A 17,682-nucleotide genomic window follows, 5' to 3' on the forward strand; every position below is an offset into this window, starting at 1 on the left:
GGTATTTAATAAGGTAAAAAGCCGTAGCGCTCACATGAAGTCTCATAGGCCACAAGATGCAAGTGACCAGTTACAGCATCAGCTGCAATTGCATCAACAGCAGCTTCAAAAGCAACAACAACAACAACAACAACAACAACAATAATAATAATAATAACGAAGCTCAACGTAAACAAAAGCCAAGCTGACAGCCGCCCAAGGCTGTTGCAAGTGTCAAAAGCGATATAAAAGACAAAGTGTAAAATTCTGAGACAATCTTCAACAGTATGCTATAAGACACTAGTGTTGTAACAAACCAACCGAATACCACCTCGAATAGTAATCAAGAAACTTTTTACGGATAAACAAAACAAACCTGAGAAAATCAATGTAACGGAGGTTGTTCAAGCAAATAACACGTGAAATATCCCACAGAAGAACAAAACTAATACAACACGAATCAAACGCCGAAAGTTGATAGATACTCAAAAAGCACATACACACACACTCACACTCTCACACAGATACGAAAACTCATGAATAGAGAAAAAGAGAACCCGTGAATGCAAAATGTCAAATTATAACAGCATCCATATACACAAATACATACACACTTTAAGGTAAAACTTCCACTTAATATTATGTATTGAAATATCCACTATAATGTATAAGCTAGAGCAAAAAAAAGAGAAAACTGTTTTTGTATACTTTTTGTTGTTGAACTTTCTACACTTCGAAAACGTAACTTGTATATACAGCAGAATAAAAGAGAGAAAAAGAAAGAGAAAAAAATACAATTGTTAAACAGAAAGTCTTGTATTCTTTTTAAACTATTTTAGCGAGACAAAGTAAAACAGTCGATATAAAATCAAAACAAAAAAAAATGAAACAAAATCACTGGGCGTGGCCTTTTTGTAGAATTTGATATTTAAGAGAGATAAAAACATACATACAAACAGAAACAGAAAGAGATAGAAATGTTTATCCAAGCTGTCAAAATGTCACTCCATACAAAAATGTAGACACGCCCCAGAAACTCCTTTCTACTTGCAGATACGAATATTCATGATAATGGAATCATAGAACGATGAAAGCCAAGTCTGCTTGTTCTTCTTTTCTCTCAACACTATTAAACTCCATAGATGACTTTTTATCGTTCCAGTATTGTGTAGGAAAACCAGGAGCGAACCAGAAGGAAAGCATCCGAGTTGAAACTAATTCCACTCTTTCAAAGTAGAAAAATTTCGTACTGGAACAAAAAGAAAGGAAAACCTAATTCATATGACATTCTTTTGATCGAGATGAAAGTAATGGAAAACACATATACAGACTCTCTCTCTCTCTCACACACACCCAACTTAGGATAATGTTTAAACCTTACTCAAAGATAAATGACGAAGAAGAAAACAAAACATGGTTGTACCTAGAACTTAAGTGTTAATTGATGTCCCTAATTCTATATATACATATATATTATTACGAAAAGGAACCTACAAAGAAAAAAAATCACAGAGGCAAACGAAAGAAAGAAGAAAGAAATTGAAACAAAAAGTATATATTATTATATATTTATTATTAGCAACGTTATATTATGTGGAACGGAACTGTTAGCGCCGGGCAAACAAGTGAACAACTCAAAGATAATGTTTTACACTAAGAGTAAGTGGAAGCAAGTGACACAGATGGGAAGAAAAAAATAGTAAAAAAAAGGCTTGCTTCTGTGAAGAGATTGGTAGAAGTCGACTAAAGGCTTGCCATTCGCCTATCCGAGTGACGATAAAAAACAAACATCAGAGCTACAAACACTCCTGCTTTCCGTTTTCAATTATTTTCTGGAAACATCGATGGAGAATCGCAAAATTATACACAAATCAGCTCAAATAAACTCGAGAGAAAAAAATGGCAATAACTCGCTCACTCAAATCGAAATAATTATACTCCCTTTCTATGATTATTAGAAGAAAACAAAAATGTTTAGGAAAAAAACAATAAATATATTTTGAGAATAGTTTATTCTTTAAACTAAACTACAAATGTAGCAAACAGTGCGTAAAGAAAACAAAGAAAAGGGAGCGTCTATAGCGCAACTATGCGAAAAATTGAGTCTAGCTTTTCTATTGATTGTGATATTAGTTCATTTTTTATTAAAATCGAAGAGTGAAACTTTGACAGCATCGCACGCACCCATTGACAATTGGAAGGAAACATATGCTCAACTTTATTTACCTGTTACTGTTGCAATTTGCCACTACTTTAGTCAGTCTGAAACGGGGCGCTGAAAAAAATGCGCTCCACCTACGATGAGTGAAATTATTTGTAGTGACTAGAGACAAAATAAATTCTATCGGTACCTCTGGGGAATGTCGCTGTCAGTGAGCGGTGCCAGTTTGCTATAGAATGGTGGGAGTGCACTAAATTTTTGATGAATTCCATGTCATACGAACGATTATTAATAAACCCGCCGTTTTTCGCGCATATTTTAAAGCAAATTGTCACAGCTATTGGATATGCACCATTCCAGTGCATCCCAGGGTGTCACCAGCAGTCGCTATACTCTGCGTTGTGATTTATTCTATATTGAAACGTTTAAAAAACATAACCAAAAATCAATCTGAATCAAAACTCTCACTCGTCCATGTCATCCACCTGCAGAAAAGAATTCAAACTAATCTAGGCTCAAACAGCACACACTTACTTGTAAAGCATAATAATCGTAGAATAATCTACTTTAATTGGAACCCAATACTCAAACGAGTAAGGAAAGATAAAACTATTAGAGAAGAAAAAACAGATCAGTTGCAAACAAACTGTGGCCTAAAATCGATCGAATCATCCGTTGAACTATTCTTTCCTCGCGTTATACTGTGGTTTATTTGGAGGGGCCGGCAAAAGGAGAGAAAAGGGAGAAACACGAAAAGTGAATCAAAATCAAACCCAATTACCGAAAAACGGAAATTACAATGAAGAAAAATAAGATAATAGTTGAAACATATCAGTTTTCTAGAAGCAAAAGTGTATTTAAAACAAAAAAAAAGGTAAAATTAACGATTTGAAACGTAAATTTTTTATCGACGAACAGAAAGAAAGTGAGAGGGGAAGAGATAGAAGTCAACGTAATTTAATAATGAGTCAAGCTGTCACGAAACTATGAAAAGTGTTGTACCTTAAAATAAAACAAAACCAAGAAAGCTGCTTAGCTGCAGATGTAATTAAGTAAAGACTGTATAGTTGCACCTTATGGTTAAGGTTCAAGTGCACAGCGTGAATGAATGGGAAGGAGTGGAAAAGGAAACAATAAATGCCAAATGCCAAATTAGCTACAAGAGACAAGCGGACCGGCAACGAGAGTGTACGAAAATCCACCAGAGAACGATTGCTGCGTTCCATGAGTGTAAAACTGATGGTACGTCGATTTGTAAGGAAACTCTATATCCTACTCAAAACATTAACAGCTGTCAAACTTTGACAACACATAAGACAAATTCGCTCTCGGTGGTCGCGAAGGAGAGCGCAAAATTGAAAAGTAATATTTTATGACAATCCTGAACCCGAAAACAGATGATTATGAAATAAGAAAACACACGAAAGCAGCATGTTTTTTTGCAATATTTGTAAATAACCTATCTCTCACACAGAGAGAAAAAGGAAGAAGAAGAAGAAAAGCGAACGTGAAAGCAGTGCTGTCCTATGCAACAGAAAATCAATGTGTCTTCAGGCTCAATTCTCTCCTAACACTTTCAGCTGAACGAAGTAACACTGAAAATGAAAACAACCAGCTTACTATTTGTGTCCCATTCGTGTTGTGACATCTGCTGCCAAATGCGTGACGGCTACCCGTCAAGCATGTTGACGATTTCGTTTACCTTTGCGTGATACCTTTCTTTCTAGTCGAAGAGAAACGAAACAATCGTACCGAAAGAGTGAGATAATCTACTACACCCATACTCTCGCACACACCACACACAACTACACCCCCTCCCCTTTTCTTTGCGGGAACAATGAAACATATGCCAAACATGGTTTGTTTACCATTAGATAAGAACCGAATTTGAGTACTTCATAAGTAGGTATTAGCGAATTAGAGACATTAGATTTAGTCGACCTTGTTTACGTTTAGCGACATATTTTGCGTCTGTTGAGTGTTTTATTTTTCATTTTGTTTCTCGACTTCTAGAGTATTTATACGTTGACGTTTGAGACGGCTCAACGAAGTGTTCGAACAGTCCCTGAGTTCGTTGATTTTTGTTGATGAAACTGGTTTTCACTCAAAAAGCAAACAAATAAGAAATAACAAAGGTTATAATATGTCACTAGTTAAATTGTTGCAAGTTTTATAAAAACTTGATTTTATTGTTTTGTTATAATTTTTAGAACGAACAGAGTCCGAAGCGTGACACTCTCATCCTACGTCAAATCGAAATACTAGTTAAATTTACTAGTTTTCCGCCGAACTTATATTTAAAGTGGATTGTTAATGGCTGACTAAGTTCTCCATGGGCAAGTAAGACACGCATAATGTACACATCGACTTTTTTTTCTGAATCAATAAGTGGTAAAACCTTCTTTGAGCCCACATCACCGAACACACAATGCCATACATTTCATACTTTCTTGATTGTTAATCTTAAGTAATCGTGAGTAAAGTATAATTATACAGCAAGCCAAAGCGCAAATTGCGCATTAATCAATTAAATTATAATATATTATGTCAAACATGCGCAACTGAAACAGTTATATTTGAGCCAAAAAACAAACAAACAAACAAAAATGTGCAAGAAGAGAATACAGAGAACGAATGAGTGGTGGAAAGCACCACCGAGCGTGCACTGAGCAAAAGTGTAAGGAAAGCGAATGAAAATAATGATTCAATGTTTTAACTGTTAGTTTATAAATGTGACTCTGGAAGAAAATAAAAAAAAAACAAAAGAAACGAATGCAAAAGTGAATGCATAATTTAAGGTGTTACTACCGATCAGAACGCAAGGGCAAGGCAAAAAAATGTGCAAAAATTGAGATACCAATGAAATTTAAGGACACGCATTCTGTGCAGAAAGTGTACGATGTAGGAATAATTTTAACGATGATTGTTGAACTTCACCCAAGATGAAGCTCTTTTCTGTTGACGAAAAATAAACATTTGAAATTTACGTTGCGCTTTTATTTGTTTTGGGTTGCTTGTTTAATGACTGAAAACTTCCCAGATTTTTTGTTCAAAATTCAACTCATCTTCTGCATGTTTTTACGTTCTTTTTCAACTTATCTCCTTCTTCTTCATCTTAAATGGCACTAACGTTCCTAGGAGAGCTACACCGTCTCATCATAGTATTTTTTGTGTCCTTTTTATTAACAACAGTTTGGCTGAAAAGTTTATGAGGTAACACAGTAAAACAATTTTTTTGCTAAATTAAATTTCATTTTTCAATATAATTGTCTTCGAGGGCGATACAGCGATTATAGCGATCTTGCAACTTTTCGACTCCATTTTTATAGTCTTTCGGTTTTTCCAAAATAGGCCTCAGTTTCGGTAATTACTTCTTCATCGGTCTAAAATTTCTTGCCAGCGAGCATTCTCTTCAAGTATGCGAACATAAAATAGTCGCTGGGGGCCACATCTGTAGAATACAGTGGATGCGGAAGCGATTCGAAGCCCAATTTAATGATTTTTCCATTTTTTTCACAATAACAAAAGTTGCTTCACTCTCAATACTGTAACTCACAAACCAATCGACCGATTGCTGTCAAAAGCTGACACGTATCCATCGAAAGATGGTGCTTTGTGATAGTCAAGTAGATTTTGGCAAGAGGCGCCATCTAGACGTCAACCTTATGAACTTTTCAGCCGAACTGTTACTTAGTTGAGATTTTTAAGAATCTCCTAAAATACATTCTGAGTTGCAAGCTCTACAATACCTATGTACCAGTGCAGATTGAAAGAACTTTCTCTGACGATAAATCTTCCGACCAGAATGGGAATCAAACCCAAACCCCCCGAATGATAATGTGTGGCGCTAACCACTTCGGTCACGGGAGCTCTTTTTTACATATCGTGCTTTTTAACTTTTTTTACTTATTTATTTACTTTTTTTTCTCAAGAATCCTCTGAACTGAATTCTTTACAAAATGGTGGCACAATGTGAGGTTGTGCGTTATCATGATGGAATTTTGCTGACTGATTTTTGTTTACCAGTAATAATACATCGAGAGAACGACCTTTTTTCAATGTTTCGAAAACAAAATCATCACGTTTAAAGTACAAGTTATCGTTAATGTTTTTTACCGGCTGGTACGAAGTGGTACGATAATCGCTTTATTCGAAAGAAGAAAGGCCCAAGAGTTATATGCTAGTTAATTATTGACCCAAAAACTGGTTGCAATAGCTTGAAATTGCTTTGAAAATAGACTACTGAAACCACACGAATCTGTATACTTTCTTTTCTGCGGCCGGACTAAACGGAGCCTCTGGCGAAAAATGAAGTATCGATGATAACTTTATGGATTCGATAGCGGTGAAATACGAAATGATTGATGTGGAGTAGAGAATGTTTCACTGTATCAAAGAAATCACATTGGTTGATTAAAACAGCAGTTCTATTATATTATGTTCACGAATGCCGCAATCGATGATTTCAATTGTCTGGGAGGGAGATATTATCCGGATTGGGTATTTCCGAGGGGGAATCGATACGTCCTCAGAGCGTGAATAACTCATTTTTGGCTCAACGATTAGGTATGGTAGTCATTTTATTCGAATGTTACAATGTCTACGAGTCATATGTTTTACTCATTGATCCGAAAAACTTGTTTCAGTAGATTAAAAATTGCATTGAAAAAATACTATCGAAATTACAAAATGTTGTAATATATAAAAGGGTGTCAGCTCTGAAAATCTCAGGAACGAATGACTTTCGCGCTAAAGTCCCTTGAAAAATATTAGCAGAACCAAGATTTCTCGTTTGATGTTCCTAGAGTGAACACCGTTTGCTAGCGAGCGTCAAGCGGAAATTAACTGTCTTTCTGAAGACATGGAAAGAAGTTGGAGTTGAGTTTTGAGGAGGAGGAGCTAGAGGCGAAAGAACTGAAAATGCCATCGGTGAAAACTTTTAAGCTCTCCAAAATAATCATTGGCCGTTAGAACATCTTATACTCCCAAGTCATTGTTTGAACATTCCAAATAAAAATTGGGGGTGAGCTGTATCTGTGGTATAAAGGCAAGATCCTACGTCAACCTCCATCCGCTTTCAACCGCTGGCTTAAGGAGTATATCGAGAAGTAGTCTTAAACATTCAAACATCAAAATAAAACTTAAAACGTTCAGAAAGTGTTTACAAAAGTGAATTTCATTAAATAATCTTCTTCTTCTTCTTCAATGGCACTAACGTTCCTAGAGGAACTTCGTCGTCTCAACGTAGTATTACTTGCGTCATTTTTTATTAGTACTTAGTTGAGATTTCTATGCCAAATAACACGCCTTGAATGCATTCTGAGTGGCAACCTCTAGAATACGCGTGATCACAGTGCAAGTCGGAGGAAATTTCTTTGACGAAAAATTCCCCCGACCAGAACGGGAATCGAACCCGAACACCCGGCATGTTAGTTATGACGCTAACCACTCGGCCACGGGAGCACAATTTCATTAAATAATATTAAGTTTAAATAGGAATGAAATAAAAAAAAACTCAAGCTTATTGTTGATTTCTGAAAAATGATCGAACCTTAGATTTAACTCCACTCATCAAATTCTGCACAGTAGTCTTTGTGCACTTTCTGGACGCTGCAGACCAATTCTTCTTGAACTATGACATATTTTTAGGCACTGTGGGTTGAGGTTTTATGCGACGAACATGAACGAACGAACATTGTTTTCCGTAAGCCATTGTAGAGTGGATTTGGCATAATGTGCCGATGTCAAATCCGGCCAGAATAGAGGAGCAACCTCGTGCTTTCTAGAAAGTGGAAGAAATCTCTTCTTCAAGCATTCTTCCACATACATTTGAGCATTTATGGTCCATTTTGTGAAAAAAGTTGAAATGCATGCATCAACCGCTGAACAAACATGACTGATTGAATTTTTAAGTAGGTGCCTGTATTTAAAGATTTTTATGACTTCAATAGTTTGTTTTCAAAGCCCTTTCCGGGCTACGGAAACATGTTTTGGGTCGATAAGTCACAAACATCACTCGTAGACCTTTTATCATTCGAATGAAGTACTTCTCAAACATAATGCTATCGTTTTCAAAATGATGTTCCCACGTCAAAAAAGAAAATCGTATTATGAGTCGCACAATCCTTTCCTGACGCATATTCAAAGCCCATGCAAATCAGCTGAACTAACGTCGTTTCCATACGATATCCATCGTGGTACAGGAACATCATTCACTTCTAATCTTTCTTTTCTTTCTTTTTTCTAATCAATCAGATTATAGGCACGTAAGCCCAAAAAATATCGAATAGTCATATTTTTGACATAGGACTACATCTTACATTAAGGGTGCCACATCAGAAAACAGGTCACGTTTTTATGAATAAAGCTAACGTTAATAACTATTTTTGCTGCAAACGGATTTTATCCATTTACATACCAATCGAATCGTAAGTTTTCTAAGATTTGTTTGATATGCTATACATTAAAATCCCATAGTCTGTATATGGTTTGAATTGATGAAAATTGGAAGCATTCCCATTTCCCCATACATTTGTTCTGTTCATTTGTGTGCTTTCCCGAACAGAGCTGTCAATAACGGGCAACTTATGTAGCCGCTAGAATAGAAACAACGAAGGGGAAAAGCGAAAAGAGAATATTTGCGAAGCAAACTCCACCCTTGCATAGTAAGTAAGCTGTCGCTAGCGTATAAGTATTGCATCTCCTCTGAGGAAAATTCTCAGAATCTTTCTGTGCCCGAAACAACCAAGGTCGTTTATTCTGCTCGTTTTGTGTTTTATGTTTTCCTTCGAGCTGTGAACGCTAGCTAACATTTCACATTTCACTGCATTTTCATAAACGTTCTCGCGATGTTTCATTTTTATCGCTGCAACTGTGTGCATCTGTAAGACACGTGTTTGATGCTTGTTGAATGGCGATGCACAGAAGATGACTCTCGTTAAATACACAGTGCAATGCGTGCGTTGATATAAAGAAACAAGTTGCGACATATGACCAATTAGTCTATTGTTCTCGCAAAGGCAAGAAAGAGTCGTTGCTTCTTGAAATTATTGTACAAAACCACGCAAGCCATTAACCTTTTCAGGGTCTCCGCATCTTTTTACTAAAAAGTTATTTATGAAATTCCGACCAATTCGAAAAAAATATCCGAAATGATAAACCAATAATTTAAAAATAAAAGATTGCGTAGTCCTACGTCCTAAGCGGTCGTGTCTCGGATACAAACCCTCCATTTTTTTTAAATAATTATATTGAGTGAATAAAATCGACAATGAAACCAATGAATCAAACATTCTTAGATGCACCAGCTTTGTTCTCCACAACGAAAAAATGTTTACATGCTGAAAAAACGGCAAAGTCATTTTCAACTGAGGATAGTCAGAGGACTATGAAGAAATTCTCCTTCGTATTCAATTGGAAATGAGTTTTGGCTTCCTCCAGCAGTTTCTCTGTCAAGTCATGAACAGTCATTCGGCCATTTAGTTGCTATCTCACTCTACGACTCGACTATTACATTTCATTCTTCCCCCTCGAATGAACTTCAATGCAAATTGAAGTGATTCCCCCCAAAATGAATGTGTTTCCCTGTCTCACGTATGCATGCATCGATGTTTGAGTGGTTTGACATATACTACAGGGGAGCTAGATTTTTGACCTAGAACTACGTCTTTCAGGAAGGGTGCCAAATCAGAAAACAGGTCACGTTTTTATGAAATAGAGTTAACGTTAATAACTATTTTCACTGTAAACGAATTCTCATGATTTGCATACCAATCGAATCGGAAATTCTCTAAGATTTGTTTGAAATGCTATACATTACAATTTCCTAATCTCTAAACGGTTTAAATTCATGAAAACTGGAAGAGTTTCCTTTTGTTCTGCCGATTTGTGTGCTAACCCTACCCGTATTTCGAATGCTTATAACTCGAATATTTCTTAACAGATCGGAAGGATGTTTGCATCAATTGATAGGAAATATTTCTACGCGTCTATCACAATAGGTGAGATATTATTTTGACGTAGGACTACGTCTTTCATTTCTATACCGGGGTGTAAAATCAAAGTTTCGAAAACGAAAGCGTTACGCCGGAGACCGAGATTTTGAGTGTTAATAGCTCCTAAACAACTGAACGAAATGGTATGATAAACACTTCATTCGAAAGATAAAATGTCTACGCGTTCTATACTTGTTACTTTCTGATCCAAAAACTTGTTTCAATAGTCTTAAATTTGCTTTCAAAATAGGCTATTGAAATAACCAATCGGTATATAAGCGAGCGCCGCTCGGAAATCCACTCAGTTCTAATTGAACAGCGATTGGAGCATGTTGTCGCTGTTGTGGTGAAGCTCTTCATTTATCATGAAAGCGCGGATGAACGGTGTCACCAAGCGCCTGTTTGTGCACCTTAGGCCAGAAGGGAATCCATCAGGAGGAGAGTGATGCTACAAACGGTTCCCCGGGAAGATCTCGAAGCAGCCGCTACACACACACACACACATACACGCACGGAATTCTTTCCGTTTGGATCGAGAAAGATCCGGAAAATAATCTGCCAGTTCCTCTAGGAATTTAAAAATACATTCATGTGAAAGAGTTTATTTGAATGTTTTCTATCCATGTAACACTGTGACCAAATATGTTTCAATCAAGTGCTATTAACAGATGGTTATCGAGTTAGCATTAACCACTGGTGGGCTTCCAGTATCGAGGAAAATGTGGAAATATCTAATCGTTACTGGAAATAATCTGCCAGTTCCTCTGGGAATTTAAAATTACATTCATATGAAAGAGTTTATTTTAATGTTTTCTATCCATGTAACACTGTGACCAAATACATTAGGTTTTGTGATTTTTCAATCAATCGCAATCAACAGGATAGCTTCTGAAGATTATTCTTCCCCATCAGTAGGATATTTCCGTATCCAATATTGGATGCATAAAACCTTGTGCCTCCAACGTAACGCTCTCGTTTTCGAAGTTCTCCAAATATTCATTCATTCAGAATGAATTCAGATTCAACTTCATACAAATGATCTCTAAATCAACGATAGTCCTACGTCACCCTTGCGGTTATACCATAGATATAACCCACTTCCTGTTTTTCATGAGATGAACAATTGAATAACTGTAAAATGTCAAGCGTTATCTAAACGTCCTAACTGCCAAATTTTGATTTGCCCGATTTACGGTTTCCCCAACACAGACTTCAAAATCGATGTACCTGTGGAAATCCGCTCTGCAAATATACATGCAAGTCGGGAGTATTTTTGTTCCCACCGAGCTATGTTTCCCTAACACGGATTTCAAAATCAATGTCCCTGGGGGAATCTGCTTTGTCAACATATAGTATAGGGTAGTAAATCTTTCTCATCTGTACTTTTTCTTCAAAAAATCTTGGGTTTCATACTGAATTTACAGATGTTTCTAAAACAACGTTCCAATAATAGTTAGGGATTGATGTTAATAGTATTTTCCCCCCATCTCACCTATTCTATTAATATAGCCTTCGAATCTGTTCAAATGAGAATCATCTGAAGCATCTGAAGATATCTACTCATCTCGAGCATCTGTTGAAGCTGTAGAAACAGAAGTTTCAGCACCATCTGTTTAATCATCAAATGGTTGAACGACGAAAGTTTGATTACAAAATAGGAATTTAAATAAAAAAACCCGAATAATTTATTTAGAATGATAAATTATATCGAAACCTTTCTGTATCCTGAGTGTAAATTTCATAGTATATTTATGTCTCCTTTTCAAGCGCTGACAGGTCCTGACAGGTGACAGGGTTTTGGAGCAGTTGCCTTATTATGCTACCTTTTAATTCATTATAACCATTATATTTTGGTGTGTACCTGAAAAATAGTATAATGGGGCTGTTTACGTTACGCAATGTAAACAAGCATGTCCTGGCAACTGAATAAACTTCCATCACACCTCAATAAAGCATTATATTTTTGCTACAGTGTATATGTCTGCCCGCTTTACGTGGATATCACCAAAATCGTCTAATCAATAATAACTATGTCAATCAATGATACTAAAAAGTGTCCCACATCAAAAATTGCATCACGGAAAAAGCGCTTTAGGAAATTACCTAGTTGATCGATTCTTTTCAAACTTTCAGACAATAAAATATAACCCATCAGTTAGCTTTTGGCATATTGATTTCATTCAACTTGAATACCATTACCGTATGCTTACACCTTACGCTTAGCTCCACTTATGAGGTTCGGTACAACACCTGGCTGCAGCTTCTTCTGTATGGAAACCCACTTTTTCTTCATGTCTTCCTCAGATTTGACTTCCATGGGATGCTTCAGGAATGCCTTGGGAACGAAAGTGACCCCGTTGGCTTCGTACCACTCCAAGACATCCTTTGAATAGTGGCACGAAACTAAATCCAGTCAGAATCGTCGAGATCGCTTGCCAAATCATGTATTTCTTGGCAACTTTGAATGGTTCTGCTTCGTTACTTCCTCCCGAACATCAAACATCTGAACAGTAGAACACGAGAAGAACAGCAGCTTCGTCAGTAACCGTTTATGCAGTTTCCGGGCCCGTGACTTTCCCACCGTATTTTTCCGTTCGTTACGATTTGCAGGCTTCTGCTTTTTGTATGTATGTAGTCCCTCCCGGTCCTCGGCTCTCTGAACGAAAGATATGGACAGATCCACCTTTTTGGCCACATCCCTGACCGAACCATCGGGATTCCACTAAAACGCTTTCACGACACGCTTTTGATCCTGATCACTAAGAGAAAATCAATTCTAACCACATTTTTCTTTCCGTCCGATGTTTCAGGGTTCCGTATTAACATTTAATCATACGACTCACGACTCACTGTCCCAATGAGAGAGTTGAGGATTTTCCTGGTGCTTGTGGAAAATCAATTCGCTTTTCAGGTGACGCCATTTTGTCAATTTTTCGAAAAACTGACAGCGATAAACAATGTAAACAATGTGATCAATGTAAACAATGTAGACAATGTAAACAGTGTAAACAATACACTCTAAACTTCTTCTACCCAAATTTTCAGGAGAAAATACCGAATGGATAATTTCCAGAGAATAATCATAAAATTACAGAACATAGATAACACATTATAAAGAGATTGTAAAGTCCCTGTGAAACCCTCCAATGTTTCACAGTCTCTTATGTATGCTATACAGAAAAAAGGAGAGTATGTTCTGTCCATACACCCTCTTCGCATTCTCCTTAACGTGTCAGTTTTAGTAGTGTCGTACGCTCTTATATTTCTATTCGCTATTACGGAGAGTATTAGATTGCTCTAACATCTCAGATCATATCAATAAATCAACCAATGCTTCAGAACAGATGAATCACTGTTTTTTTATCCCATTTGTTCATTTAGCTGTAACAGAGCCGACTTTTAATCGGGTACATGTCACATTTTTATCATATCTATAAATAGCACATTACACAGTTGTCATTATCGGCGTAAGAGTATTCCTTCTATACCATTGCATATGGTACATTTACACAGTAGCCATTTAGGCGTTAGACTATTCCTTCTGTTATTCCATTATCCAGATAAACCACCGGACAGCGGAGATGGTTGATATGATCATTGTTGTGTTATTAATAGAACAGAAGCCCGATGATTCTCGCAGAGCAGAGGAGTTGTATGGATGAATCGATCTTCATTCGACCGTGGATCGATCTCCATCGCCGATGAGTGTTGCGTGGGCGTAGTTATTCTGTAACAACACAAAGATGATAAAATGAGGGCCCTGAGTTTTGAACTCACGATCGAACGCTTACTAACCGAATGCGCAACCAATGTGGCTACGAAGGCGCCCGAATCACTTGTTATTTATTATTGCCAGTGCCACAAAGAATTAATTTTATATCTATGTACTGCTTTCATAATACCAATCCTATCTCCCACAGCCACCACTTCGCATCACGTCTGCTATGTCCCCGGTCTAAGTCGAGCCGACGTTTTATGCCTTTAACACTTTCGTCGCCCAGGGCGATTCGGTCGAGTTTCTTGCGGGGCCCAAATTCAACTCTCGATGCGCTAGGAAAATAAGCGGGCAGCGATAAGAATGAATTGGGGTTTGATTCAGGACTACTTTTCTGTTGAATCCGAATGAAATCAAATGACTGCTGAAAAACTTTTAAAAATAATTTTTCAGTCAATTATACAATGTTGCCAATGATAATAAAAAATGAAATTCAACCGAACGTACTTGCTCTATATACTATATGCGAGGACGATAAATAACTACAATTATATTGGAAAATATGGAATAATCTGTTCAATCGAAACATATGTCACATTTGTGGGAAAATAATCGTCATAAACTATATCACATTTGGCAACTCAGATTTCAGACATCGTTGTTTGCGCTTGGTAGTTAAAAAGCTAAAAGAATAAGTATGTTCTACTAGTCAAGCTCTTACATTTGATACCCATATTGATGGGGTTTTGATAACATATGTAGACCGCCATTTTCTAGCGGATGCCATCTTGGATATTCAAGATAATGGAATACGCAGTTTTATAACGACAACAGAGATAAAGGCGTGCTCCAAATTTCAGATCAATCGGTCAACAGGAAGGAGGTTAAATTTCTATTGATCTGTGGACAACCTTACAGATAAACATACAAACATATTTACAATAGGTAATGCTAAATAAAACCGTTTAAAAGTTTAATATAAAAACTATATTTTTATGTTTTTGATTTTTTGATTATTTTACATAACCCATATTTACATTTTAGTGCCTATTCTATCAAATTCCGTTGAAAAATCCTGGGAAATCCGTGTATTTCCTGGGAGGCCGGGGCGATCAAAGTGTTAAGAGCGTAGGATGTAAACATTTCCGTTATAACTTGCAACCAGATCTGTCACATCCCAAGAAAATCTCACCATGTATAATAATCTTTTTGATGAGTTCACGTGTATTCCGATTGGTTTGTGCTCAGTTTCATTTCACTCTCCATTGCTAAATAACCCATATGGTCCGTTCCCCGAACAGCTTCGGAATCTGCTCAGAGCTCAGAGTCGATATTGCCACCTTCAGTCATGCCAAATAACAGTAAAAATAGCTCAAATGAGTAAATTCGAGCGAAATTTTATTTCGCTGTTCACGCACACTGGCAAACCGCGTTGGTAGTTGCACAGTGTCGACGTCTGGTGGCGACTTCGGCTAAGTTCGACTAAGTTCGGAAGGCGAATAGCGTCACTATAGATTGTCACTTAGGTAATATTTGAAGTCGTGTCTTCATATGTTATCGACTCGGGTATTAAATATGAGCTGAAAAGTATAGTGGCGTCCACAGTAAAGCTAGAAACTTTGCTATCCCACGTCATTCGCCGCGCGGATTAGAGGGAAATATAAAACCATCAACAAACACAATTTTTATTTAATATTAATATTATATTATTAAATTCGCAAAGAAGGCTATTAATCTATTATATGAAAAACATATTTGATACAGAAACATCAAATCCGAGTTACTAACCTTAAACTAATCTTGAAAAAACGAGAAAATTGATTTTGGAGAGCTCCACTTCTCTTTTGTTTCTTTCGACATTTTTGATTTTAAGTTAGGAAAAATGTCAGAATGAAATTCCATGAATGTTCTTCAAAGTGTTATTACAATTAACGGAAAACCTTCCACTCTTGCTCAGCCACTATATTTTGATTTCTAAATACGCTAGATTTCTCCGAATGCGCAAGGGTCACAATATGTAAACAATAAGCTCGCATTAAACTTCGTGTATTTCTTGATTAACATATGCAAACAAACAAACAAAACCAGATACACAACCATCGAAACTCGCAACGTGGCTTTTTAATTATGTAGCACTCAAATGACATAGCACAGAGCAAAATGACAGAACTGAACCGGCACCTACTTCTCACTCAAATGCATTGCGAATGCCATCGAAAGCTGGAATAAACACGAGAGAAGCACGCTTAAGCGAAACTACAAACACACACACACACACACAGACTTACACATGAAGCAGCAGCGACTGCAAAACTAAAACTCAGCAAATTTTAAATGGACAGATTTTGTTGACGCTTTTCTCTATGCCAAAACACATTCGATACAAAATTGAACAAACGCGAACACATACATACACACAGCCTGAAAGAGGTTCGGCGAAAAGAGACAAACAAGAAAATTAAAATTCTGTGATTTCCGCATTACAAAAAAAAATGAATATACCGAGATGTCAAACTCTGAATCTGCTGTCGAATACGGTGAATGAAAAAAATTAGAAATACGTGAGAAAAAAAGAAGAATATTCCAGTGCCAGGTATTTTGAACAAAACAGTTTAAACTGCAGAGTATGAGAAAAAAAAAAATTACTATTGGATGGAAGAAAATTGCAAGCAGCGATAATGGATGTGTAGATAGAGAAAAGTGTTTATCATAAGGAGGAAAGTACGGCAAGTGAAACGTCTGATGAGTACAGATGGCGATTGAGTGAGAACAGATTTAAGAAAACAAAATGAAAAAAAAAATCAAGAATGGGATGCAGGAAAAAAAATTAATGAAAATGATGTATATTTTAACTCATTATGTGTATAAAAAGCAGAAAAGCTGAAACAAAAATATATGTAATGTAAATTCTATTAAAACAGGCAGTGCGTTTGAATTCAGTTCCCAATCCCCCTCCCGAAACGTGGGCATTTGTTTTGATGAAAAAAAACCTTTATTTTTGCCTTTTCCACACAATTCGCTCGATCCAATCCATATAGTAGGAAACCCTGGTGTAAACGCCCGGTTTCTGTGCCGTTCCGCAGACGCTTCCGATCGAGGTGATCCCCACGATCTCGAAGCCGCAGGCGGGATCTTGGGAGCGAAACTGCAGCGGTCCTCCTGAATCGCCTTCGCATGTATCCTTCCCGCCTTCGATCTCACCGGCACAAATCTGGGACGGAAGCACTCCCATATTGAGTCTTCGCGACCATTTGAAGGACATCATCCGGTTGCACACCATGGTCGGAATGTGCGGCAGTTCAACCTGGTGCAGCTCCGAGGGTTGCTCACCGTCTGAAATTAAAATGCGCATCAAAAGAGCACCGATTTTGGATTATTTCCACGCTTCGCACGTTGTTAACCAACGTTTGACGTCAAATTACACACTGATAACATGGTAAGCCAAAGAGAAGTTGTACAAATATCCGAAAAGCATTTGAATCAGTGACGAGGTTTCCAATTTTGAAAGAGGTTCGTTACACGTTTGAGTCACGCTTCTAGCGAAAATTTGCATATACTCACAGTGACCCAGCTGTCCCCAGCCGATGGCTATCAGCCTTTCGGAGGGTATCGTTTCTAACTGCCACAAACAAGCCGGTTGAATGAATCGCCCAAAGGCAACGCTCTGATTCAGCCGGATCAATGCGATATCGTTGTACGCTTGAATCCCATTGTACGCCGGATGATGCACTATTTGGGAAATTTCCATATCCTGGTGCTCGCTGTCGTCATCGGTGCTCAAATCGTATTCGCCAAGCCGCACAACCGTTGGGGGATCCCTACAAACTCGGAAC

General features: G+C 37.3%; 2 protein-coding genes across 6 annotated transcripts in view; one reads left to right on the plus strand and one right to left on the minus strand.

The window, feature by feature from the left end:
* Positions 1-16,719, plus strand: part of LOC129762268 (serine-rich adhesin for platelets) — a 481,936-nt gene extending 465,217 nt beyond the window's left edge. For 4 of the 5 annotated variants that reach the window (XM_055760379.1, XM_055760383.1, XM_055760380.1 and 1 more), the window contains one exon: positions 1-16,719. In XM_055760379.1, the coding sequence (XP_055616354.1) occupies positions 1-145 (145 nt within the window). In that variant the 3' untranslated portion in view covers positions 146-16,719. The other variant, XM_055760382.1, reaches the window with a different exon arrangement.
* Positions 16,373-17,682, minus strand: part of LOC129780398 (uncharacterized) — a 26,175-nt gene continuing 24,865 nt past the window's right edge. The window contains exons 6-7 of the mRNA XM_055788649.1: positions 17,411-17,667; positions 16,373-17,182 (exon numbers count right to left, since the gene is read on the minus strand). Coding sequence (XP_055644624.1) covers positions 16,842-17,182; positions 17,411-17,667 — 598 coding nt within the window. The 3' untranslated portion in view covers positions 16,373-16,841. The remainder of the gene's footprint in view (positions 17,183-17,410; positions 17,668-17,682) is intronic.

The sequence above is a fragment of the Toxorhynchites rutilus genome, chromosome 1 (assembly GCF_029784135.1).
Source record: "Toxorhynchites rutilus septentrionalis strain SRP chromosome 1, ASM2978413v1, whole genome shotgun sequence".
Lineage (NCBI taxonomy): Eukaryota > Metazoa > Arthropoda > Insecta > Diptera > Culicidae > Toxorhynchites > Toxorhynchites rutilus.